The sequence below is a fragment of the Solanum tuberosum genome, unplaced genomic scaffold (genome assembly GCF_000226075.1).
Source record: "Solanum tuberosum cultivar DM 1-3 516 R44 unplaced genomic scaffold, SolTub_3.0 scf00115, whole genome shotgun sequence".
Taxonomy (NCBI): Eukaryota; Viridiplantae; Streptophyta; class Magnoliopsida; order Solanales; family Solanaceae; genus Solanum; species Solanum tuberosum.
The window spans coordinates 612233-631963 of record NW_006239044.1 but is presented as its reverse complement, the minus strand read 5'-3'; the positions used below and the strand labels follow the sequence as shown (position 1 = coordinate 631963).

Sequence of the window (19731 nt, the reverse complement as noted above, 5' to 3'; positions counted from 1 at the left end):
ATATTATATGAATAAATAAATAAATAAAATATCATGTACCAATTAAAAAAATAAGTATGCCAAAAGAAAAAAAATTAAACTACATGTAATATATTTGTACATTATTTTTTCAATAGTACTAATAATACTAAATAATAATTATTTCTTGAAATCCAACAAATATTGTAATTAAACTACATTATATCCCAAAAACTGACTATTAGAAAGAACAATTACATACTGACAATACATTGTTAAGAATTACAAAGGTATTTTTATTATTATACTTGCTTGGTGAATGATATATAATACATATATAAACAAAATATTAAGAAAGCATGTCCAAGTACATAAAAATAAAAATAAAGACTTGAGAATGAAATATATCTTACCTTCATGCAATTCTTTTTTGTTACATGTTAGATAATTCACAAACAAATATGATGAAGAAGAGAAATGATAATTTTAAATGTGAATCTTCATAAAACTAAATATGAATTTATATATACAAAATAAAACAAATGAAAAAAAAAAGACATTGAGAATGAAATATTTTTTACCTGCATGTATATCTTTTTTGTTACATGTTATTTCATTCACAAATCAACTATGAATTTATATAGATAAAATAGAGGAAATGAAAAAATAAAGAATTGAGAATGAAATATTTCTTACATTCATGTACTTCTTTTTTCGTACATGTTAGTTCATTCACAAACCAATATGATGAAGAAGAGAAAGGGTAATCTTGAATGTGAATTTTCATGAAACTTAATATGAATTTATAGGCAAAATAGAGAAATACCATAAGACATCACAAACTTACAAATTTAAGTTTGGGGGTTATGGACATAAAAATTATGGGAGTTATGAATATTATGAAAAGTTAAAATTAAAGAGAGGTAAGTCATGGGTAATAACTCCTTGTGAATAAATTAAAAATACTTAAAATATAAGAAAATATTATCATTTATGATTTATGATTAGAAGTGAGAAAAACAAATTAAAAAAAAAGAATGTGAAGAGGTTTTGTTGTAAATGTTCATCCATTAATAAAATATTTATTTGTAATAAATTAAGTAATTACTTTTACAATACAATAATTTACAATACAATAATTAATTTAAATTTTAAAAAAAAGGTCAAAAAAGGAGAAAAAAATAAATACAAATGGAGGCCATAGAGAGGTGTCATATCACATTGTCTATGTTTCTCCTTTATTATATATATATGTCTCACATTCAACCCACACTATAATTTTTTTTGCAAAAAATAAGGGTAAAATTGTCATATTTTGAATAGTTCGATAAAATTGACTTTTTTTAAAATTATTTTATAGTAAATATTTGTAAAAAGGGTCATCTTTGAGCTATTTTAATAGTTGGAGGGCAATATTGAAAATATAACATAAGGTTAAGTGTTTTTAAAACCAAAAACATAAGGATAAGTGTTTTTAAAACCAAAAACATAATAGAGGGTTAAACTGATCCATTTTAAATAATTCAGAGATATCTTTAACCCTTTTCTTTTATTAAAAAATTGGTTGAGAAATAGTTCAAAATTATTTTGAAATCGAAATATATTCGACCAATAATGAAATGAGAAAATGAAATACTCCATATATTCCATTATATCCGTCTTTTTTTATATTAAAAATAATATATTCTGTTACTTGTTTATTTTAGAAACCAATAGTGTTTTTCTTTTTTCTTTATGTATTATCCTAAGTACGAAATAACTACATAAATTAGTAATCGTAATCAAATTTAGAGTTTTAAAATATTATTAATAAAATTATTTTAGTAAATACACCTCTGATAAAAATAATTAGAAATTGTGTCAAATCAATATAAATCAAGTAAGATGAGTGGATTAAAAGGAAAGAAAGCGAGAAAAAATATATAACTTTATTTCACTAATTATGACAAAATAATCATATTAGTGGATTAATTTAAAACTAACTGCATACGAGCAAGGTGAAGTCAGAAATATGAGTTTGAGGATTCTAAATTTTAGGACACCTTTTTTTTAGCACCCACAACTCTCAATAAAACATTTCCACGACCCACTTCTTACTATTGGACCGTCAATCAATTTTGTTAGGGGCTTCACAAGCTAATATATATTTAGATTTATTAATTTTCAAATACAAGTGTAGGACCTATGAAAAAGTTATTAGGTTCGTCAGAACCCACGAACCTCCACTTAACTCCGCCCCTACATACATACAAGCGACTAGAGTAAATATAATATCTTCACAAGCTAATAATACATATATATTTATTTTAATTTTTCAAAATAAATACAGGATCTACAAAAAAATTATTGATTCTTCCAAACTCGCAAAACCCCTGAGTTCTTTTTCCCCGGTATTCTTTGGTCTCAAGGGGTTCTATAGCTCTGAGCCTGCATACCATTGTCTAGCGTAAATATAATACAGGGAAAAAGGTCTGATATACCCCTCAACTTTGCCATTTGGAGCTGATATGCCTCTCGTTATGAAAGTGGCTCATATATACCCCTACCGTTACAAAATGAGCTCACATATACCCTTCATTTAACGGAAGTGAAAAAATTAATTTTAAATTAATTTTTTTGACTTTTAATTTTTTCAAAAATCATTTAGGGGTATATGGGATTCTTCTAGCAAAGTTCAAGGTATATTTCAAAATTTTTTCATACATAAATTATTTTTTGACTTCTTTGATTTCATTACTTGAGTTTCTTATTCTTATTTTATTTTTTTCTTTCATTCCTTAGTGTAAAGAAAAAAATGTAAAACTATTTTTTTGTGGCTATATTATTATAATTTAAAACAATTTTTTTTTTGCCTATATTGTAATTTAATTTTTGTATTTGAAGAAAAAAAAATTTGGTCATCTATAATAAGTTTTACAAGAATATTAGTGAAACATAAATAAATTTGACCATCAAATTAATAAATCTAAATTAGTCATTAAAACAAAAAAAAAGTCAAAAAAACATGTTTGAGGAGGATTAAATATATCCATATGGGATTATAGTTTTTTTTTTAAATAATAAAAAAATTAAACTAATTTTTTTTTCATTTCCGTTAAAGGGAAAGGGTATATGTTAGTCATTTGTATATAAGTAGGGGTATATATGAGTCACTTTCATAACGAGGGGTATATCAGCTCTAAATGACAAAGTTGAGGGGTATATCAGACCCTTTTCCCTATAATATAAGATAAATATAATAATTGATTACACTATTTTGCTAAGGTGAAATTTTTATGTTACTCGTGTACATGGATTTAAAATACTTAAATGACAAAATTCATTTTATTTTTCATTTTATTTGAACAGTAAATGCATATTTGAACACACACTTATTTCTAATTTGTAATATATCAAATTAAAGTTCACTAAATAGTAATTCTCTCATTACGATCCTCGTATCTTTAATTTCAATATTATGATTTTTGTATAACTTCTTTACACCAAACAACTCTCAAATTTATACTTCCTCTATTAGGAGTGTGCAAAAATCGAATCGATCAATAAATCGAACTGAAAAAAATGTTATTGGGTTAACGGGTTTTTAATGATTTTATAAAAAAAATTATTGGGTTATCGATTTTTAGTATTGAGTTATTGGGCAAACCGATAACCCATTAAAGACGATAGTAAGTTACTACTATACCCTTCATAAATATTAAAATATTAATAATTTAACATAACTAGACACTTTATCAGTACTCTACACTACGGTCTACATACTTTACACGTCATTGTACTTCTACTTCACATCAGAAATTCCATATTATGTTTTGGTTGTAACATGTTATTGTAGCCTTCGTACTACATCTACTCTTATTAATGCAATTTTCTCATTATATTTCTTGTTTCACTATATCAAAGCATTTACAACTGATTTGCTTGTCTCACTGTATCGTGTCAAATTGTTAAAGAAGTGAGAAATTATATATTTAATTTATGAGTATTTTCTTATTGGGTAAACCGAAAAGCAAACCGTTAATGACCAAAAACCGATAAAGAATATCTTATTGATTTGTTATTGGTTTAGCATATTTAAAAATTGAAAATCGATAAACCGAATTGATAATACATAAAATTGAACTGAACCGACCGATGCACACCCGTATTCTATATTAAGTGAATTTCTGAGGCAACGCACACCTATTAAGAAAAAATATTCAAGAACATAATTTAAATCATATTTTCCACCATTGTCCTTTGTGAATTATAAACATAACTTTATACGTAGTGTAATTTATCTCCTAAAAAACATAAAACTTAATTAAAGGAAATGATAAATACGGAAAAAAATTCAAACATCCATCTTGAACTTTGAACAATTCAATTATTTTGAACAATAGGCAAAGCCTAAAAAATTCACTTAATATGTAATAAAGGGAGTACTATCTTTTTTAATTATTATTCAATATTTTTCTAAATTAATTTCCAAATTAAATTAAACTTGAAATTTCATTTGCAACCATATTTTCTGAATTATTTTTAATATAGGCAAATGTATACATATTGTCCACACATTTGACCATATACCACTTTTTGGTATATTCAAAAAATTTCCGAAGTTATACAATTCAAACATCGAGAAAAAACTTCATTTGCTTGTGATTGCATCTTCCTAGGAAGTGATTTTTTGGTACTTAAGGTAATTTCATAATTCTTGATATAGACGTTACAAAATCTGAGTTTTTTAAAAATTAGAATAGTCATTATCATATTACTATAATAATCCACTTAATGACTATTATAACATTTTAGGAAAATTATTTATTTTATTTGACAAACAACGTTGACCAGTAAAATTTTGAAATATAACTTAAAGTTATATTTGAAATTTAAAAAATATCTAAAAATTTATTTTCATTTTCATTTTTTTTTTAACTTTTACACTATTTAAAAAAAATAAAAATAACCTTATTTAAATTATATTTCAGGTTTAAATCATAGTACTTCATATGTTTAAAGAAAAATATATTCAAACAAATCAATAGTATTTACAGAAACTATAATAAAACAGAACTCCAACTTCAATCCAAATAAAGTGAAAAAATATTTGAAATAGTGTGTAGTAACTTGTATATGAAATTTAATATGTTTTGAGATATTATTCTTTTAGAGCAAATTTAATTGAATATTTCATATATATTAGTCAACTTACTTAGTTTTTAAAAACCAGAGAGTATAAATGATATTTAAGAAAATACATTTAAATTATAAATATTTTTAAAAAAAATATATCCAAACACAATTATACTTTTAAAATTTTCAAATAAAGCAAATAATATTTAATTTTTTTCTCTTTTTTTTTTTTTTGAGTGAAAAAGAGAATATGTTTGATGTTCCACCTTATTATGAACCAATAAAACAAAGGCTTCTTGGTATTTAAGGCAACTAAATCCATGTCTCTTTCTCTGTAATCTAAACACCCCATCCCCTACCCCTTACCCCTACACCTCCCCCACCCCTCCTTCTGCTTCTTTCTAAATAGTCACTTCACTGCTGTATAATCTTATTCCTCTGTTTTCCTATCTGTCTCTTTTCTCTCTGTTTTTTTTTTGCTTTCATCAGCCATGAACAATGGTAAAGAAAAATTGGTTGTAGAAGTGGTGGCAGCACATAACTTGATTCCAAAAGATGGTGAAGGTTCATCATCACCATTTGTAGAAGTTGAGTTTGAGAATCAGAGACAAAGAACACAAGTAAAAATGAGAGATTTAAACCCTGTATGGAATGAAAAGCTTGTTTTTCATGTGAATGATGCTGCTGATCTTCCTTATCGGACGATTGAAGTGAATGTTTTCAACGAAAAAAGGTCGAACACAAGCAGAAATTTTCTGGGTCGAGCTCGGATTTCTGGGTCAAGCATTGCTAAAGAAGGGGAAGAAATAGCGCAGCTTTATACACTTGATAAAAGGAGTCTTTTTTCTCATGTACGTGGTGAGTTGAGTTTGAAGATTTATTTATCTACAACAGAGCAAGTGAAACAAGTTATAACTGATAAGGGTAATGCTGGTGGTGGAGGGGTGGTGTCTTCTGGTGCCCCAAATGCTAAGAAGAACAAGAAATTGCAGCAGCAACAGACAAATGGAACTAACATGGTGGTTCAAATGGGTCAAGAAAATAAGGTAATCTTGAATTTTTGTGTTCATTTTGAACTATTAAAGACAAAAAGAACTGATTTTTTTACTTATTATATCATGTTTTAACGTCCCTTTTAAAAGTTTAGTAATTTATTAAAAATGATAACACTTTTATGAACAGGTAAACTTTCAAAACCAGAACCATTCAAAGCCAGTGGAGTCAGTTCCAGGTGACATTAAGCCTGTTGTTATTACTAGTGCTCCTGGACCTATTATTCCGGCTGGGACTGGTGGAGGTGGTCATGGTGGTGGTGGGGTTGGTTTGTACACTTCTGGGCAAGGTGAGTTTTCTCTGAAAGAAACAAGTCCACATCTTGGTGGTAAGGACAAGACTAGCTCAACATATGACTTGGTGGAACAAATGCAGTATTTGTATGTTAGAGTTGTAAAGGCTAAGGATTTTTCTGTTTTTGGTGTTGGGGGTGGTGGTGAGCTTGTAGCTGAGGTGAAACTTGGTAACTATAGAGGAATTACTAAAAGAGTTTTTTCAAATCATGCTGAATGGGACCAAGTTTTTGCCTTTTCAAAAGATAGTGTACAGTCCTCTGTGGTGGAGGTCTTTGTGAAGGAAAATAACAAAGATGACTTCTTGGGTCGTGTTTGGTTTGATTTGAATGAGGTGCCTAAACGAGTTCCGCCCGATAGTCAGTTGGCTCCACAATGGTATAGAATGGAAGACAAGAAAGGTGATAAGTCTAAAGGTGGTGAACTTATGGTTGCCATATGGTTTGGTACTCAAGCTGATGAAGCCTTTGCTGAGGCTTGGCATTCTAAAGCAGCAAATGTGCATTTTGATGGTTTGTGTTCAATCAAGTCTAAAGTGTATCTGTCACCTAAGCTTTGGTATTTACGCGTTGGGGTTATTGAAGCTCAAGATATTGTTATGGGGGAGAAAGGGTCATCAATTATGAGATACCCTGAACTTTTTGCTAAAGTTCAAGTTGGGAATCAGGTTCTGAGGACTAGAGTTTCTCCACCTGCTGCTACTAGAAGCTTTACAAATCCTTTCTGGAATGAGGACTTAATGTTTGTGGTTGCTGAGCCATTTGAAGACTTCTTGCTTGTTTCAATTGAGGATAGACTTGCTCCCAACAGAGAGGAAGTTGTGGCGAGAGTTCTTTTGCCTGTTTCAAGCCTAGAAAGGCGACTAAACGAGAAGCCAGTTACTTCGAGGTGGTTCAATCTTGATACTCATTTGAGCAATGCAAATGATCCCAAAGCTGTGGTTAGATTTGCCTCGCGGATTCACCTCCGTGCTTCACTTGATGGAGGTTACCATGTGCTTGATGAGGCAACAATGTACAGCAGTGATGTTAGGCCGACAGCAAAGCAGTTGTGGAAGCCCCACATTGGAGTTCTCGAGGTTGGGGTTTTGGGAGCTACCAATCTTGTGCCAATGAAAATGAAAGAAGGCAAGGGTGGCTCTGTAGATGCGTATTGTGTTGCAAAGTATGGGCAGAAATGGGTCCGAACTAGGACTGTGGTGGACAGCTTATCTCCTAAATGGAATGAGCAATATACTTGGGAAGTCTTTGACCCTTGCACTGTCATCACTATTGGGGTGTTTGATAATTCTCGTGTAGACAAGAATATGGCTAACCCTGCGGCTGGAAATCGGGACTCTCGGATAGGGAAGGTTAGGATCAGGCTATCAACTCTTGAATCAGATAGAGTTTATACTCATGCATATCCACTTTTGATGCTGCATCCTTCTGGGGTGAAAAAAATGGGGGAGCTTCATTTGGCTGTCCGGTTTTCATGTGCTAACATGGTGAATATGCTTCATATGTATACAATGCCTTTGCTTCCAAAGATGCATTATGTTCAGCCCTTGTCTGTAAGTCAGTTGGACAGCTTGAGGCACCAGGCTATGAATGTGGTGGCAACAAGACTTAGTCGATCTGAGCCACCTTTGGGAAGAGAAGTGGTGGAGTACATGCTCGATCATGATTCTCATATGTGGAGCATGAGAAAGAGCAAAGCAAATTTCTTTAGGCTAACAAATGTGGTTTCTTGGTTTGTTATTATGAGCAGGTTTCTAGAGTCTGCGCGCAATTGGCATAAGCCAGTGCACTCTGCATTAGCTCTGATTGCCTTTACCATTCTTGTATTGGTGCCCGAGCTCATCATACCTTGTGTACTACTCAACTTGGCTGCAGTAGGACTATGGCGTTACAGGTCACGCCCACGCCACCCTCCCCACATGGACACTCGACTCTCATATGCAGAGAGTGTTTATCCAGATGAACTAGACGAGGAGTTCGATTCATTCCCTACCAGCAGAAATGCAGAAATCGTTCGAATGAGATATGATAGACTGAGGAGTGTGGCTGGTAGGATTCAGACTGTGGTTGGTGATATGGCAACTCAAGGTGAGAGATTTCAGGCATTATTAAGCTGGAGGGATCCAAGAGCAACATTCTTGTTTGTAATATTTTGCTTCTTTGCTGCCTTTGGTTTCTACTTGGTGCCAATCAAATGGGTTGTGGCTCTTTGGGGTTTGTATTATTTGAGACCACCAAGGTTCAGGAACAGGTTGCCATCCAGTGCTGTATGTTTCTTGAAGAGGCTGCCTACCAGGGCAGATAGCATGTTGTAAAATCTCTGTAGTCATTAGTGGGGCATGTAGTATTTTGTGAACTGTAGTATCAGACTAGGATTTGGTTTTAGGGTTTGAAATACCCTTGTGTCTGTTTTGTTTTACTTCTGTTGCATTGTTATATATCTAGGGTACCTTTCTGTTACCTCTGTCTAAAACTACTGTGTTTCATCAATTCAATTCTTATAGATGTTCTGTTCATGGGCAGATTCATTAAATATGCAGTCATGCTTTTCCAGTACTAAGAAGTACCGAGTATTTATAACAATTCAATCAATTCCACTTGGTCATAACAGTTGAATACTCTTTTGATGAAAGAGACAAAAAAAATAGAGGAAGCCTAAACATATTGGTAATTGGTGATTGAACTTGCCTATAATGTAATGTTTTTTTAAACTCCTCCCTCCCGGAGCTCCCACCTATATACTCCCGTGGTGACTCAAACTCACAACAATATTAATGTCCCAAATTTTTTATAAAAAAAGCCATAAGTTGAAATGGAGGAATATTATAGTTTTTTCATCTTTTCTGTATTTTATATATGAATCTTGCATGCTAGTAAGTCTTTCTTTGGTTTGTTTGTTTAATCATTCAAATATCAGAAACCTCACTAGTCCAACTAATTTGGATCTTTTACAAATGAAATTTTCTCCAGCAATTGTAAAAACAATTAGTTTGGAATAGTGAAGATGCAGAACTGAGACCCACAAGAACAAACAGTTCCATCAGACCATAAAGGAAATAGAAGAAGCTTGTGACACCAGATTATACATACACAGATTTCAACTTTACCAATAAACAATTCAGGGCAGATGCTCTAAGACAAGAAGTAGAATGTCGGTCCACAGAAACCCTGATAAAAATACAATAAGAAAGAGCCCAAGACGATTACCAGTTTTGCTACCATTTTCAATAACAGTAGGAACATGGCCATCCCTTGGGCTCTCTAGACTAAAAAATGTGACAAGTGATGGTCTGTGGAACGCGGAAGACCAGCTCTAGCTCCCAAGGCTCTGCATTTAATAGCTGCCTGCAATCCATTCACAAAATAGAAGATTAGTCTTTTCTTGCATTTGTTGCCTCAGTTACACCCTCAACCCTCTCTGGGTGGGGAAAAAATATAGTCCAGGGAAACAAAATATCTAACCACTTGAGCAGCAAATGGCAACATTTTCTCCGGTGGCATGTTGGCACAGATAGCTGCAATGTGTAATATAGGAGTCATGAGATGTAACCCAGTACGAGAGCAAATGGAAATCACGCATACTGACATAAAGTGACCAAAATGGTATGATCTTCAACAAGATGTTAGAAGTTAAATTCCAGAAACAGGGAATAAATGAACTGGTTTTAATAGTATAACACTGTTCTTAACGAATTTAAGCCTCCCACTTATGTTGTTGCAACTTGCAAGGATGATGGCAGAATTCCTCCATGAGTTTACAAAGCCAATGAAATTCGAGTTTTTGACATATAAACTCGAATTCCTACAAGAACAAAAGTTATGATTTGTATTGAACAGAAAGAGAAGAAGAAGAGATGAATTCAGATGTATATCTCGTTTTGGAGAATATATGGGCATTTATAATACCTCAAGGAATCTGGAATTGACTGACTCAACCCTTACAAACAAACACCTTTTTACAATTAACAGTCACATATTTTGAGTTTTAAAAACTGTTCAAAAAACATTTAGCATAATTAGTTTAAAAAGAAAATGTTTTAAATTAAACAAATTAAAAAACTGATAGGTGGCTAAGAAATGTTACTCATTTCGGGCAACTTCTCAAGTGCCTAATGCCCAGCTTTGACTATATTCTAACACAAGATGCTGGAAGAACCACTAACACATTGAAGAATCAATTAACAAATTGCACCAAACTACAACAAGAAAGGAGATCAATGGAGGTGAGGGACATCCAGCCCTTAACATTTAAGACAGCGCGTAGGAAAGCCATGGGATCACAGTACAAGGGACAAGACTAAAATAGATTACGTCGGATGATACATACAATAAAGAACTGCGCCAATAAATGCATCTCCAGCACCAGTTGTATCAATTAGTTCTGTTTGAGGTATACTTTCAGCTGTCCCCACAAGTAGCTTACCGGTGATTGTCCCTATCCCTTTTGCATGTAGTTTTGCTACATTCTGCAGCCGTACAAACGTAAAATCAGAAGTTAATATACCGCAATCATATCTCCATGCAACTGACATCTTAAATTGCATAAGCAGCAGATAAACAAAATTCTAAACCTGCAGTCACAGGCACAGCAACCACCTGACTGCATTCAACATTGACTAAAAGGATCAAACGGTAGGAAGACCAAAGAATGTACAGTTTTAAGGGGTAAAGGGTATATAGACAATTTTATATATATACAAGACTTGAGAAATCCAAACAAGAAATGCAGAAGGCTGGTGGTGGGTAAGTTAAAGGATTAGCTGAACAGTGAAATACCGAGGATATGCATCCAGGCAATGTTGCATTAGTGTCTTTCTCCAGATTCAGTTTTTCAAACAGGTCTTCGACATCCATTTCTTCAGGGAGGAGATTGTCTGCAAAAGTATTGAAGTTTCTGTAGGATGCATATAAAATGTTGCATAGTCTTCTGTGCCGTCTTTTAGAAGACTTCATTGATGTGTACAGGTGATTAAAGTTGATCAAAAAAGAGAAGAAACAAAAACTTTGCTAAATACCCATTTCAGTCCTTTGTAGCATTATGCAACCATCTTTACCCAATGTCACAATAACAAATTTAACTTTTGGCAACCTTAAGAGCATGGAAACAAGGGCGCTCGGAATAGAAGAAGCCTCAGTCCATTCCTGAAAGTCAATCAAAACACTGTTGCCTTATCAGAGAGCATCACAGAAACCAGACCTGATGTATATGTAAAATAACTCAAAACCTTCTTGTAAGTGACTAGTAAAATGCTTTCTGACATGTAATTTTCAGTCAGTATGCCCCTTTGTGTATCATTAAACCAAATGTGTGGGTTGTTCCCATGAGACAGTTACAGTTGTAGTAATCTAAATTTTTTCACCTACATATTTATTGAGGGTCCTCATGCTCCAGCTAAAAGAACTGTACGACTCTAGCAAATTCATGGGACTTTGTTACTCTAAAGCTACTTTATGAACTAGGCAATGTTCTTTACTTCGACGACCATACCCTACCATCCGAGTAGTCACACCTGAAGACCCGAAGTAAACGCATCCACAGTTTCTGCGTACAAACTCAACTCAAGAAACTTCTATTACCTAAACCCAGCTACAGTCACGCTTAGGTGCTTTCTCCTGAGGACTCGCCAGGCCCTCTTGATTCCGAAGAGGTCTCATCATGATCTTTTTGTCCGAGTTCTCTTCTCATTTCAAAGTTGGAAAGACCTTAGATTGGAGGAGTTGAGCAAACGCTAGCCACCACAAGCTAAAATCCCATTAGATAGTTCATCCCAAAATATCACAATTATTACCACCAAAAAAACAAAGACCTTTTCAGATTCATTCTTGCTTAGTAAATGTGGTGACTAATAGTTACTCCCTTCCTCACATGGCACCTCCGTATTCATCAAATTCTTCTCTTCATAAAAGAACATGTTTAATTCCCTTCCTCCTCAGGGAGCTTTTCTATATCCTTTCTGCAGTGATCTTCTAAATAACCTCTATAAGTGTTTGTACTTTCTTTTCTTTAGATAAAGAAGTTCATGTGTACTTTCTTTAACTTTGCTAACCAATCTCAAGCTAGGATAAAGGGGGGTTTCAATAGGTTGACGGTTAGCATTAAATAGTCCAACTATGAATAGGATCGCCTGAATAATGAAGAATAGCCCGGTATACTAATAACTTGACTGAGTGATATTAATAACATTGTGTAGGGGTATATGTGATTAAATTTGAGCCGATTTCTCCTTTAAAAAAAATACAAACAGACTATTTTGGTTGATTAACCACATCAAACCAACATAAAATGGGTTTTTTCTGTTTCATTTTTTCTTTGTTGGTTTTTCGATTTCACTTAACAACCATAACATTGAGGACATTTTACTGGACAACAAAAGAATTAGTGAGACTCCCTTTCTTTTGATATCCCCAATCTTATTTAATTTTGGAAGTCAAATCATTTCACGGGCCTGCATTAAAGGTCCATGACAAAGATTAACAAGGAATTATAGGAAATTATCCCAATCTAAAATTGAACCTAGGTAGAACATGTATTCTTTTCCATATCAGAAAAAGCTTGAAGGCATCCACAGTTGATCATGCTGTCAGCAAAACCATGAAACCAGTCAATACTATCAATAGTGCTATCTCATGGAAGATTCAACCACAATTTGAATCAGGCAGCCCATGCTAGAAGACATTGCTCAAAATTACAAACTCTTCTTTATGAAGATTAGTGATGGTCCAACTCATTCAAAAGGCATATTCTTGCATCCAAGAAACTAGACAGATGTAGTTTATAGAGTGAATAGCTTGCCTGAGGAAATTTGGTTGAGCAAACAACATAACTTGCAAAGTTTAAAAGATAATCCAATCCTTCCCTTTTCTTCTCAGCGTCAATTAAAATGGGTATACCCCTTCTATTTGCCTGCACTGGAAATCCCAAAAGCATGCAGTTCATTTCCATTTTAAATGTATTCGATATAGGAGTATTTTTGTGAGCTCAGAAAGCTTGAAGAGAGACGTGAGAGGAAAATACCTCCTCTGCTACAATAGCAGCAGTTTCATGCAATCTTCCATCGAAATAGACAAGTTTAGCACCATCCAAGGCCGACAATAAATTTGATTGGGAAAGATCAGTAGGTATCATGGGTGGATAGCCAGGGGTGTGAATGCAAGTGCGAGTCTTCCTGAAACATCAAACACAAGTAGTTCTTCAATAGACAGGCAACCCATTTCATAAAATAAACTGCTAGAACCTCCATAATAAAATTTAATCAGTGTGCAAGCTGCAAGGATAAATGCATATTTAGCTAAAAGATCAATATGTGATACTAATTAGTTGAGATTAAGATTCCTTAATGTCAGGTCGCGGTGTTTGCTAGAAGTTCTCAGTTCAGTTAGAGAATTATATGGTGGTATAGAGAAAATGTGAGATTTTGAGAACATCTACTTATTGAAAAACTCTAACTAGCCTTAAAAATAAATTGTTAATCAATATTGAAATAATATGTTCCCAAATAGAGCAGAATCATTTTGGAAAATTCATAACCAAGCCCAACAAGCTTGAGATTAGGCACAATTCATTTGATTAGTATAAAAGCTGCAAAGATGTTGCAGTATCCAAGACATGTCATTCTCCATCTTTAAAACATATTAAGCTTTTGATGTAATTTCAACCCAGTTTCTCAATAGAGACGATTCACTGACCAGAAACTGTAATAAGGGAACTAAAACACCAGAAGTTCAACTAGTAAGAGGGGGACATCGGCGATGATGTCACACATCACATCTGGGGTCTTGTGTGATAAGAAGGTGCCACCTCAACTTAAAGGTAAGTTTTACAGAGTGATAGTTAGACCGTCCTTGTTGTATGGGGTGGAGTGTTGCTAGTCAAGAACTCACATGTTCAGAAGATGCATGTTGCGGAGATAAGGATGTTAAAATGGATGTGTGGGCATACTAGGAGCAACAAGATTAGGAATGAGGTTATAAAAGAGAAGGTAGGAGTGGCCCCTGTGGCAGACAAGATGAGGGAAGCAAGGTTGAGAAGTTAGGGCGAGTGCAAAGGAGGTGCAATCTCGCATCAGACCATTTGTTGCCTCAATTTCCAAATTCAACCAGCCCAATCTTCTATCAAAATACCCGGCCCAAACCCAGTTCCCTCAACGTTAACAACAAACAACAATAGCAAGTGCGACCAACCCAGAGCAGAACGACGCGCGTTGCCATCTTTTCCTCAACCAGATGCGCCTCACTTTCCTCATGAACGAAGAAACCCAGCGAGTTCATGGAAAAGGAGCAAGTGCAACCCACTCAGAGCAGAACGATGCACATTGCTATCTTCTTCCTCAACCAGATGCGCCTCACCTTCCTCACACGAGAACGAACAAACCCAACGAGTTCACGGAAAAGGACGGCGCGAACACAGTGTTAACCTAGCATCAATGTTCACAAAGCGAGGTATTAACAACATCCTTCAAACGCCAACAGAAGAAAATTTACGGCGTCTTCACAGCAGTAGCTTCAAACGAAGAAGCGCGTTACCCACCGTCAAGATACACGGCAACTTCACGCATCGTCTTCCCCAGCAGAGTCGTCATTCTGTTTTATTAACTAAAAAATTTGATAAAGAGGGTCGCCACTTAATTTTTAAGGAAAAATTAAGAAAACCAATTTTTCAAAAGATTAAAACAATTGAAAATATTAAGGGGTTCGATAACCATAACAAGTCGGGTCGAGAACGACCTTTGTACTGTGAAGATTTTCTAGAGTGTTTCTTTCCCTCAGATGCGTAGGAAATAGAAGACACGTCTTCCCTCTTCTTCTTTAACAATCCTAAAGATCCAGACGAGGCAACAACGCGAGCAATCTTCCTGGTTCTTATCCCGTCCTAGATAGTCTCACCAACCTTGACTATCTCTGCGAATTTTGCTCCAATGAGCATCATAATCCTGTCATAGTATTCTGGTTCTTAATACGCACAAACACTTCAACAATTTCTTTTTCCGACATAGGCGGTCGGACCCTGGCAGTCTCTTTCCTCCATCTATACGCGTATTCGCGGTAATTTTCAGTTGACTTCTGTCTAATCTTTTCCAAAAAGTATCGGTCCGGAACGATCTCTACATTTTAGGCAAATCGGACTCTGGCGGCCTCTTTCCTCCATCTATACGCGTATTCGCGGTAGCTTTCGGTTGACTTCCGTCTAATCTTTTCCAAAGAGTATCGGTCCGGAACGATCTCTACGTTGTAGGCAAATAGTTCGACAAAATCCTTGGCAAGTGCGTTCTAACTGGACCATTGCTTCATCTCCTGGAAAGTGAACCATTCTAATTCCAACTAAAGAGCCGCATTAACAAAGCTTCATTTCTTCCAACTCCTACGAGCTGGTCACAATAGGTTCTCAGATGAGCTGGTCACAAATCCGTTGGCTCTTCTGAGAGCTTATTGTGATCAGCTTGTAGGAGTTGGAAGAAATGAAGCTTTGTTAGTGCGGCTCTTTAGCCGAAGTTAGAATGGTTCACTTTCCAGGAGATGAAGCAATGGTCCAGTTAGAACGCACTTGCCAAGGATTTTGTCGAACTATTTGCCTACAACGTAGAGATCGTTCCGGACCGATACTCTTTGGAAAAGATTAGACGGAAGTCAACCGAAAGCTACCGCGAATACGCGTATAGATGGAGGAAAGAGGCCGCCAGAGTCCGACCGCCTATGTCGGAAAAATAAATTGTTGAAGTGTTTGCGTATTCAAGAACCAGAATACTATGACAAGATTATGTTGCTCATTGGAGCAAAATTTACAGAGATAGTCAAGGTTGGTGAGACTATCGAGGACAGGCTAAGAACCGGAAAGATTGCCCGTGTTGATGCCTTGTCTGGATCTTTAGGATTGTTAAAGAAGAAGAGGGAAGACGTGTCTTCTATTTCCAACGCATCTGAGGGAAAGAAACACTCTAGAAAATCTTCACCGTACAAAGGTCGTTCTCGACCTTCGCAAAATTCAAACCCGACTTGTTATGCCCAGACTGGTTATCAAACCCCAAATCCCCTTAATATTTTCAATTGATTTACTGTTTTAATCTTTTGAAAAATTAGTTTTCTTAATTTTTCTTTAAAAATTAAGTGGCGACTCTCTTTATCAAATTTAAAACATTTTTTAGTTAATAAACAGGGGGTACCCGGAGGGGTAGAGGTAGGCCAAAGAAGTATTGGGAAGAGGTGATTAGACAGGACATGGTGCAACTTCATATTACCGGGGACATGACTCTAGATAGAAAGGAGTGGAGGTTGCATATAAGGGTAGAAGGTTAGTAGGGGTGAAATGTTGTCTTGCCGTGCGTAGGTTTAGGCTTGTTAGTGCCCGTCGGAGTACTAGTTGTATCCTTGTAGTTCTTGGCTAATGTTGTGTATTGTGTTTCGATTGTTACACTATTTTACTATTGCAATTGTTTCTTTCTTCCTTGTAGACTTTACACATTTTTCTTATTAACGGTTATGCTTTCTCCATTGTTTTCTTCATCTTTTACTTGGGTTTGATGCACTTGAACCGATGGCATTTCGGAAACAGCCTCTCTACCTCCTCGAGGTAGCGATAAGGTCTGCATATACTCTACCCTCCTCAGACCTCATTTAGTGGGATTTCACCGGGTATGTTGTTGTTGTGAGTATGACTAGCTCAAGATTAGGGAATTGAGAGGTTTCAGTTAACTACAGATTAGTAGTAGGTAGGATGCTATAATTGGGGACTGACAACAAACATTTGGGTTTATTTTTCACTTGTATACAGAAAACCACCTGCTGATTCAGTGTTTAGCAAGAACAGAAAACAATGTTGTAGTCTCTAATACCCCCCAAAAAAATGGCGGATAGGCAGCAGCGCTGCTCCACTTCTGAGAAGTACTCAGAGACTTGATTTAGTTCGATTATGGCTTTAATGGCACAATGCTATAATTTGCAGCTGCCATCCAGCAAATAGTATAACATACATTTTTTTTGACATAGAAATTAAAAGAAAAAATTAGATAGTAACTCACAACTAACACTTGGATATAAACTTAACTGCTATAAATTCATATGTCATGAAAATCACATCGCAATCGTAATTAATCACCACCAAGGCAGTCTGAAATGGTGGTAAACAGAGCAGAAGGCACTCACGTTTGGTTGTCAACAATGATGTAGGTAAACGGTGAATTTCCCCCTTCTGACACCTGGAATTAAAAACAAATGGTATAAGTAATCAGATACTTCTTGTTAGAGACGAGTATATGACAAGAAGTCTGAGGACGGAAAGAGGCAGAATCACAATTTCACCATTTTTTTTTTATATAAACAAACTATAAAAACACAGAAAGGCCTTCAAGTTATCATTTCTCTAGCTCTAGAAGCACTCCATGTCTGGATGGCTCACCACCATAAAAGACGAATCTACACCATCAGCTTCTAGTTCCTCCAGTAACCCTTTTCCTTGAGAGTCATCGGCAACCTAAGAAAACAATTTGGAATTAGGAGATGAAGTGAAGATTTCAGGGACTTCAAAAGGTTACAGAAGTTAAGAATTGATAAGGAAATTAGGAAAGATTGACAGATGCTACTGCCTGAAGACTGGTTTTTAGCAATCAAACATAACGAAAGGCATCACCACTGTGTCATTTGGTTGAAAGACTAATAATGGGCAGAGATAGTGATATCAAAGCTTATCTTGGAATTGCTAATACATGTCCATCCTGTATAAAATAAGACATAAGTTTCCTCATACATTATGCAGGAATTACAGCCCCCAGTGCTTTGGTTCAATGGTAAGCACATGGCATGGAATGTGTGAATTCGGAGAATGTCATTACTTTGAATTCTGCCACTGACGAGAAGCTAGTATTCAAATGGGAGTAGGATAGAGGCATGGACCCATGCTCCCTCCAATTCCGAACCAACATTTCTTAGTTATCAAAAAGAGTTATGCAACTATCAATTATAGAGAGTTTTACACCGGAATCAAACATTGTATTAGTGGGAATTATATTAATAATGTAGAGTATTGCGCAGGAAAAAAGACTTAAGATGGGCTTATTTCTTATATAGAAAATCAGAAAGTACAGGATGCATACAGAACTAAAATTCCAAAAAGCTATCTAGAATCAGTCAGACAGACCTTTGAAATAATCCTAGGAGTTAAGCCTAGGCGAGCTGCACAAGTCAAAGCATTCCCAGTATTACCACCTCCTTGAACCTGTTTTACCAGAATAATCACTTTTCACTACGGCAAAGAATGAAAAAAGTGAGTGAGCTCAAACAACAGGGTGAAGAAAAATAAAGAACCTCAAAGCTTGTGCTTCGAATCTTATCATCTGGGTTAGGATAAGAAGCAACAGCAGCCAAGAAGTCCACTGACACAGCCCCACAACCTAACTGCTCAAATTACATAACAAATTCATCAGATATAACATAACTCCAACTTAACCAATACACCTCCATCAGAAACAGAAAAAAAAAAAAAAAACCCACTATGATGCGATTTTCGGGGAGCACTATGGAAGCTTGAGTCGCCGGAATCGACATTTTTACACTGAAATTTCTGCACCCACAAAAATGTCAGCTTGTAGTCATGAAATCCTGAACAACTTGGCCAAAGTAAGAGGATGAGTGTACCTAGTTGAAGTCGTGAGAGGAGGAGCGAAAGACGGCAAAAGGGTCCTACAGTTTAACCCAGCGACATTGCCGCTTGGAAGCATCTGTCCTAAAGTCACCATTTTCGAGGAAAAGAACCACTCAACCGCGGAAGCGCGTGCTCTAATGACTGCCAATAGTACTTCGACGATGTAGATGACAAGTGGGAGGCATGGAAATATTTTTTGGAAAAACTAAGGACCCGTTTGGCCATAGATTTTCCCAATAAAATTTGGAAAAAGATTTTTCAAATAGTGTTTGTCCATATAATTTATTATTATTTGATAAAAAAATTTGGCAAATAACCCAAATTCCCAAACGGTAGAAAAAACTAGTATTTTGGTCAAATTTCATTATTTAGGAGCTTTTAAAAATTTAAATTCTACACTAAACTTTTATCTTTTACAAAAATCTCCTTTATTTATTAACACCAACACACTCACTCCGAACTATCAATCTATCATTTGTTGCAACGAAGATCCAACTGACTTGTTGCGGAAGTCATGAATCTTGTGACGTCAACATTTCTATCTTGCTAAGTAATACAAACTTGTGGTTAATTTTGATAGTTTTTAAAACTTATGGGTATAAATCATATTTCTTAAAAAGTGAAATATGTTTCCCAAGTACTATGGCCAAACACGTTGTAAAATTTCACCCAAATAATATTT

At 35.1% G+C, this 19731-nt stretch overlaps 2 protein-coding genes across 2 annotated transcripts; one reads left to right on the top strand and one right to left on the bottom strand.

Annotated features, from left to right (window-relative positions):
- Nucleotides 1-5464: 5464 nt before the first annotated feature.
- On the top strand, nt 5465-8934 carry LOC102580755 (protein QUIRKY). Its single transcript, XM_006350221.2, has 2 exons — nt 5465-6119; nt 6256-8934. The coding sequence occupies exons 1-2, from the start codon at nt 5565-5567 to the stop codon at nt 8731-8733; spliced, it is 3033 nt and encodes a 1010-aa protein (XP_006350283.2). The 5' UTR covers nt 5465-5564; the 3' UTR covers nt 8734-8934.
- Nucleotides 8935-9431: 497 nt separating this feature from the next.
- On the bottom strand, nt 9432-19218 carry LOC102580411 (ribokinase). Its single transcript, XM_006350220.2, has 13 exons — nt 19043-19218; nt 18899-18968; nt 18713-18802; nt 18546-18623; nt 17808-17882; nt 17555-17607; nt 13434-13584; nt 13212-13322; nt 11434-11560; nt 11195-11292; nt 10746-10884; nt 9881-9933; nt 9432-9763 (listed from the first exon to the last, which is right to left on the bottom strand). Exons 1-13 carry the CDS (start codon nt 19141-19143, stop codon nt 9680-9682), a joined length of 1230 nt encoding a protein of 409 aa, XP_006350282.1. The 5' UTR covers nt 19144-19218; the 3' UTR covers nt 9432-9679.
- Nucleotides 19219-19731: the final 513 nt, after the last annotated feature.

What these genes read in the sequence shown, in the direction of transcription:
- LOC102580755 (XM_006350221.2), top strand. Translation starts at nt 5,565, where the DNA reads ATGAACAATGGTAAAGAAAAATTGGTTGTAGAAGTGGTGGCAGCACAT. An exon ending in AAATGGGTCAAGAAAATAAG is followed by an intron (nt 6,120 to 6,255) that starts GTAATCTTGAAT and finishes TTTTATGAACAG; the next exon opens with GTAAACTTTCAAAACCAGAA.
- LOC102580411 (XM_006350220.2), bottom strand. Translation starts at nt 19,143, where the DNA reads ATGGTGACTTTAGGACAGATGCTTCCAAGCGGCAATGTCGCTGGGTTA. An exon ending in ATCATTGTTGACAACCAAAC is followed by an intron (nt 13,585 to 17,554) that starts GTGAGTGCCTTC and finishes TTGATGTTTCAG; the next exon opens with GAAGACTCGCACTTGCATTC. An exon ending in TGCCTGGATGCATATCCTCG is followed by an intron (nt 10,885 to 11,194) that starts GTATTTCACTGT and finishes GTACGGCTGCAG; the next exon opens with AATGTAGCAAAACTACATGC.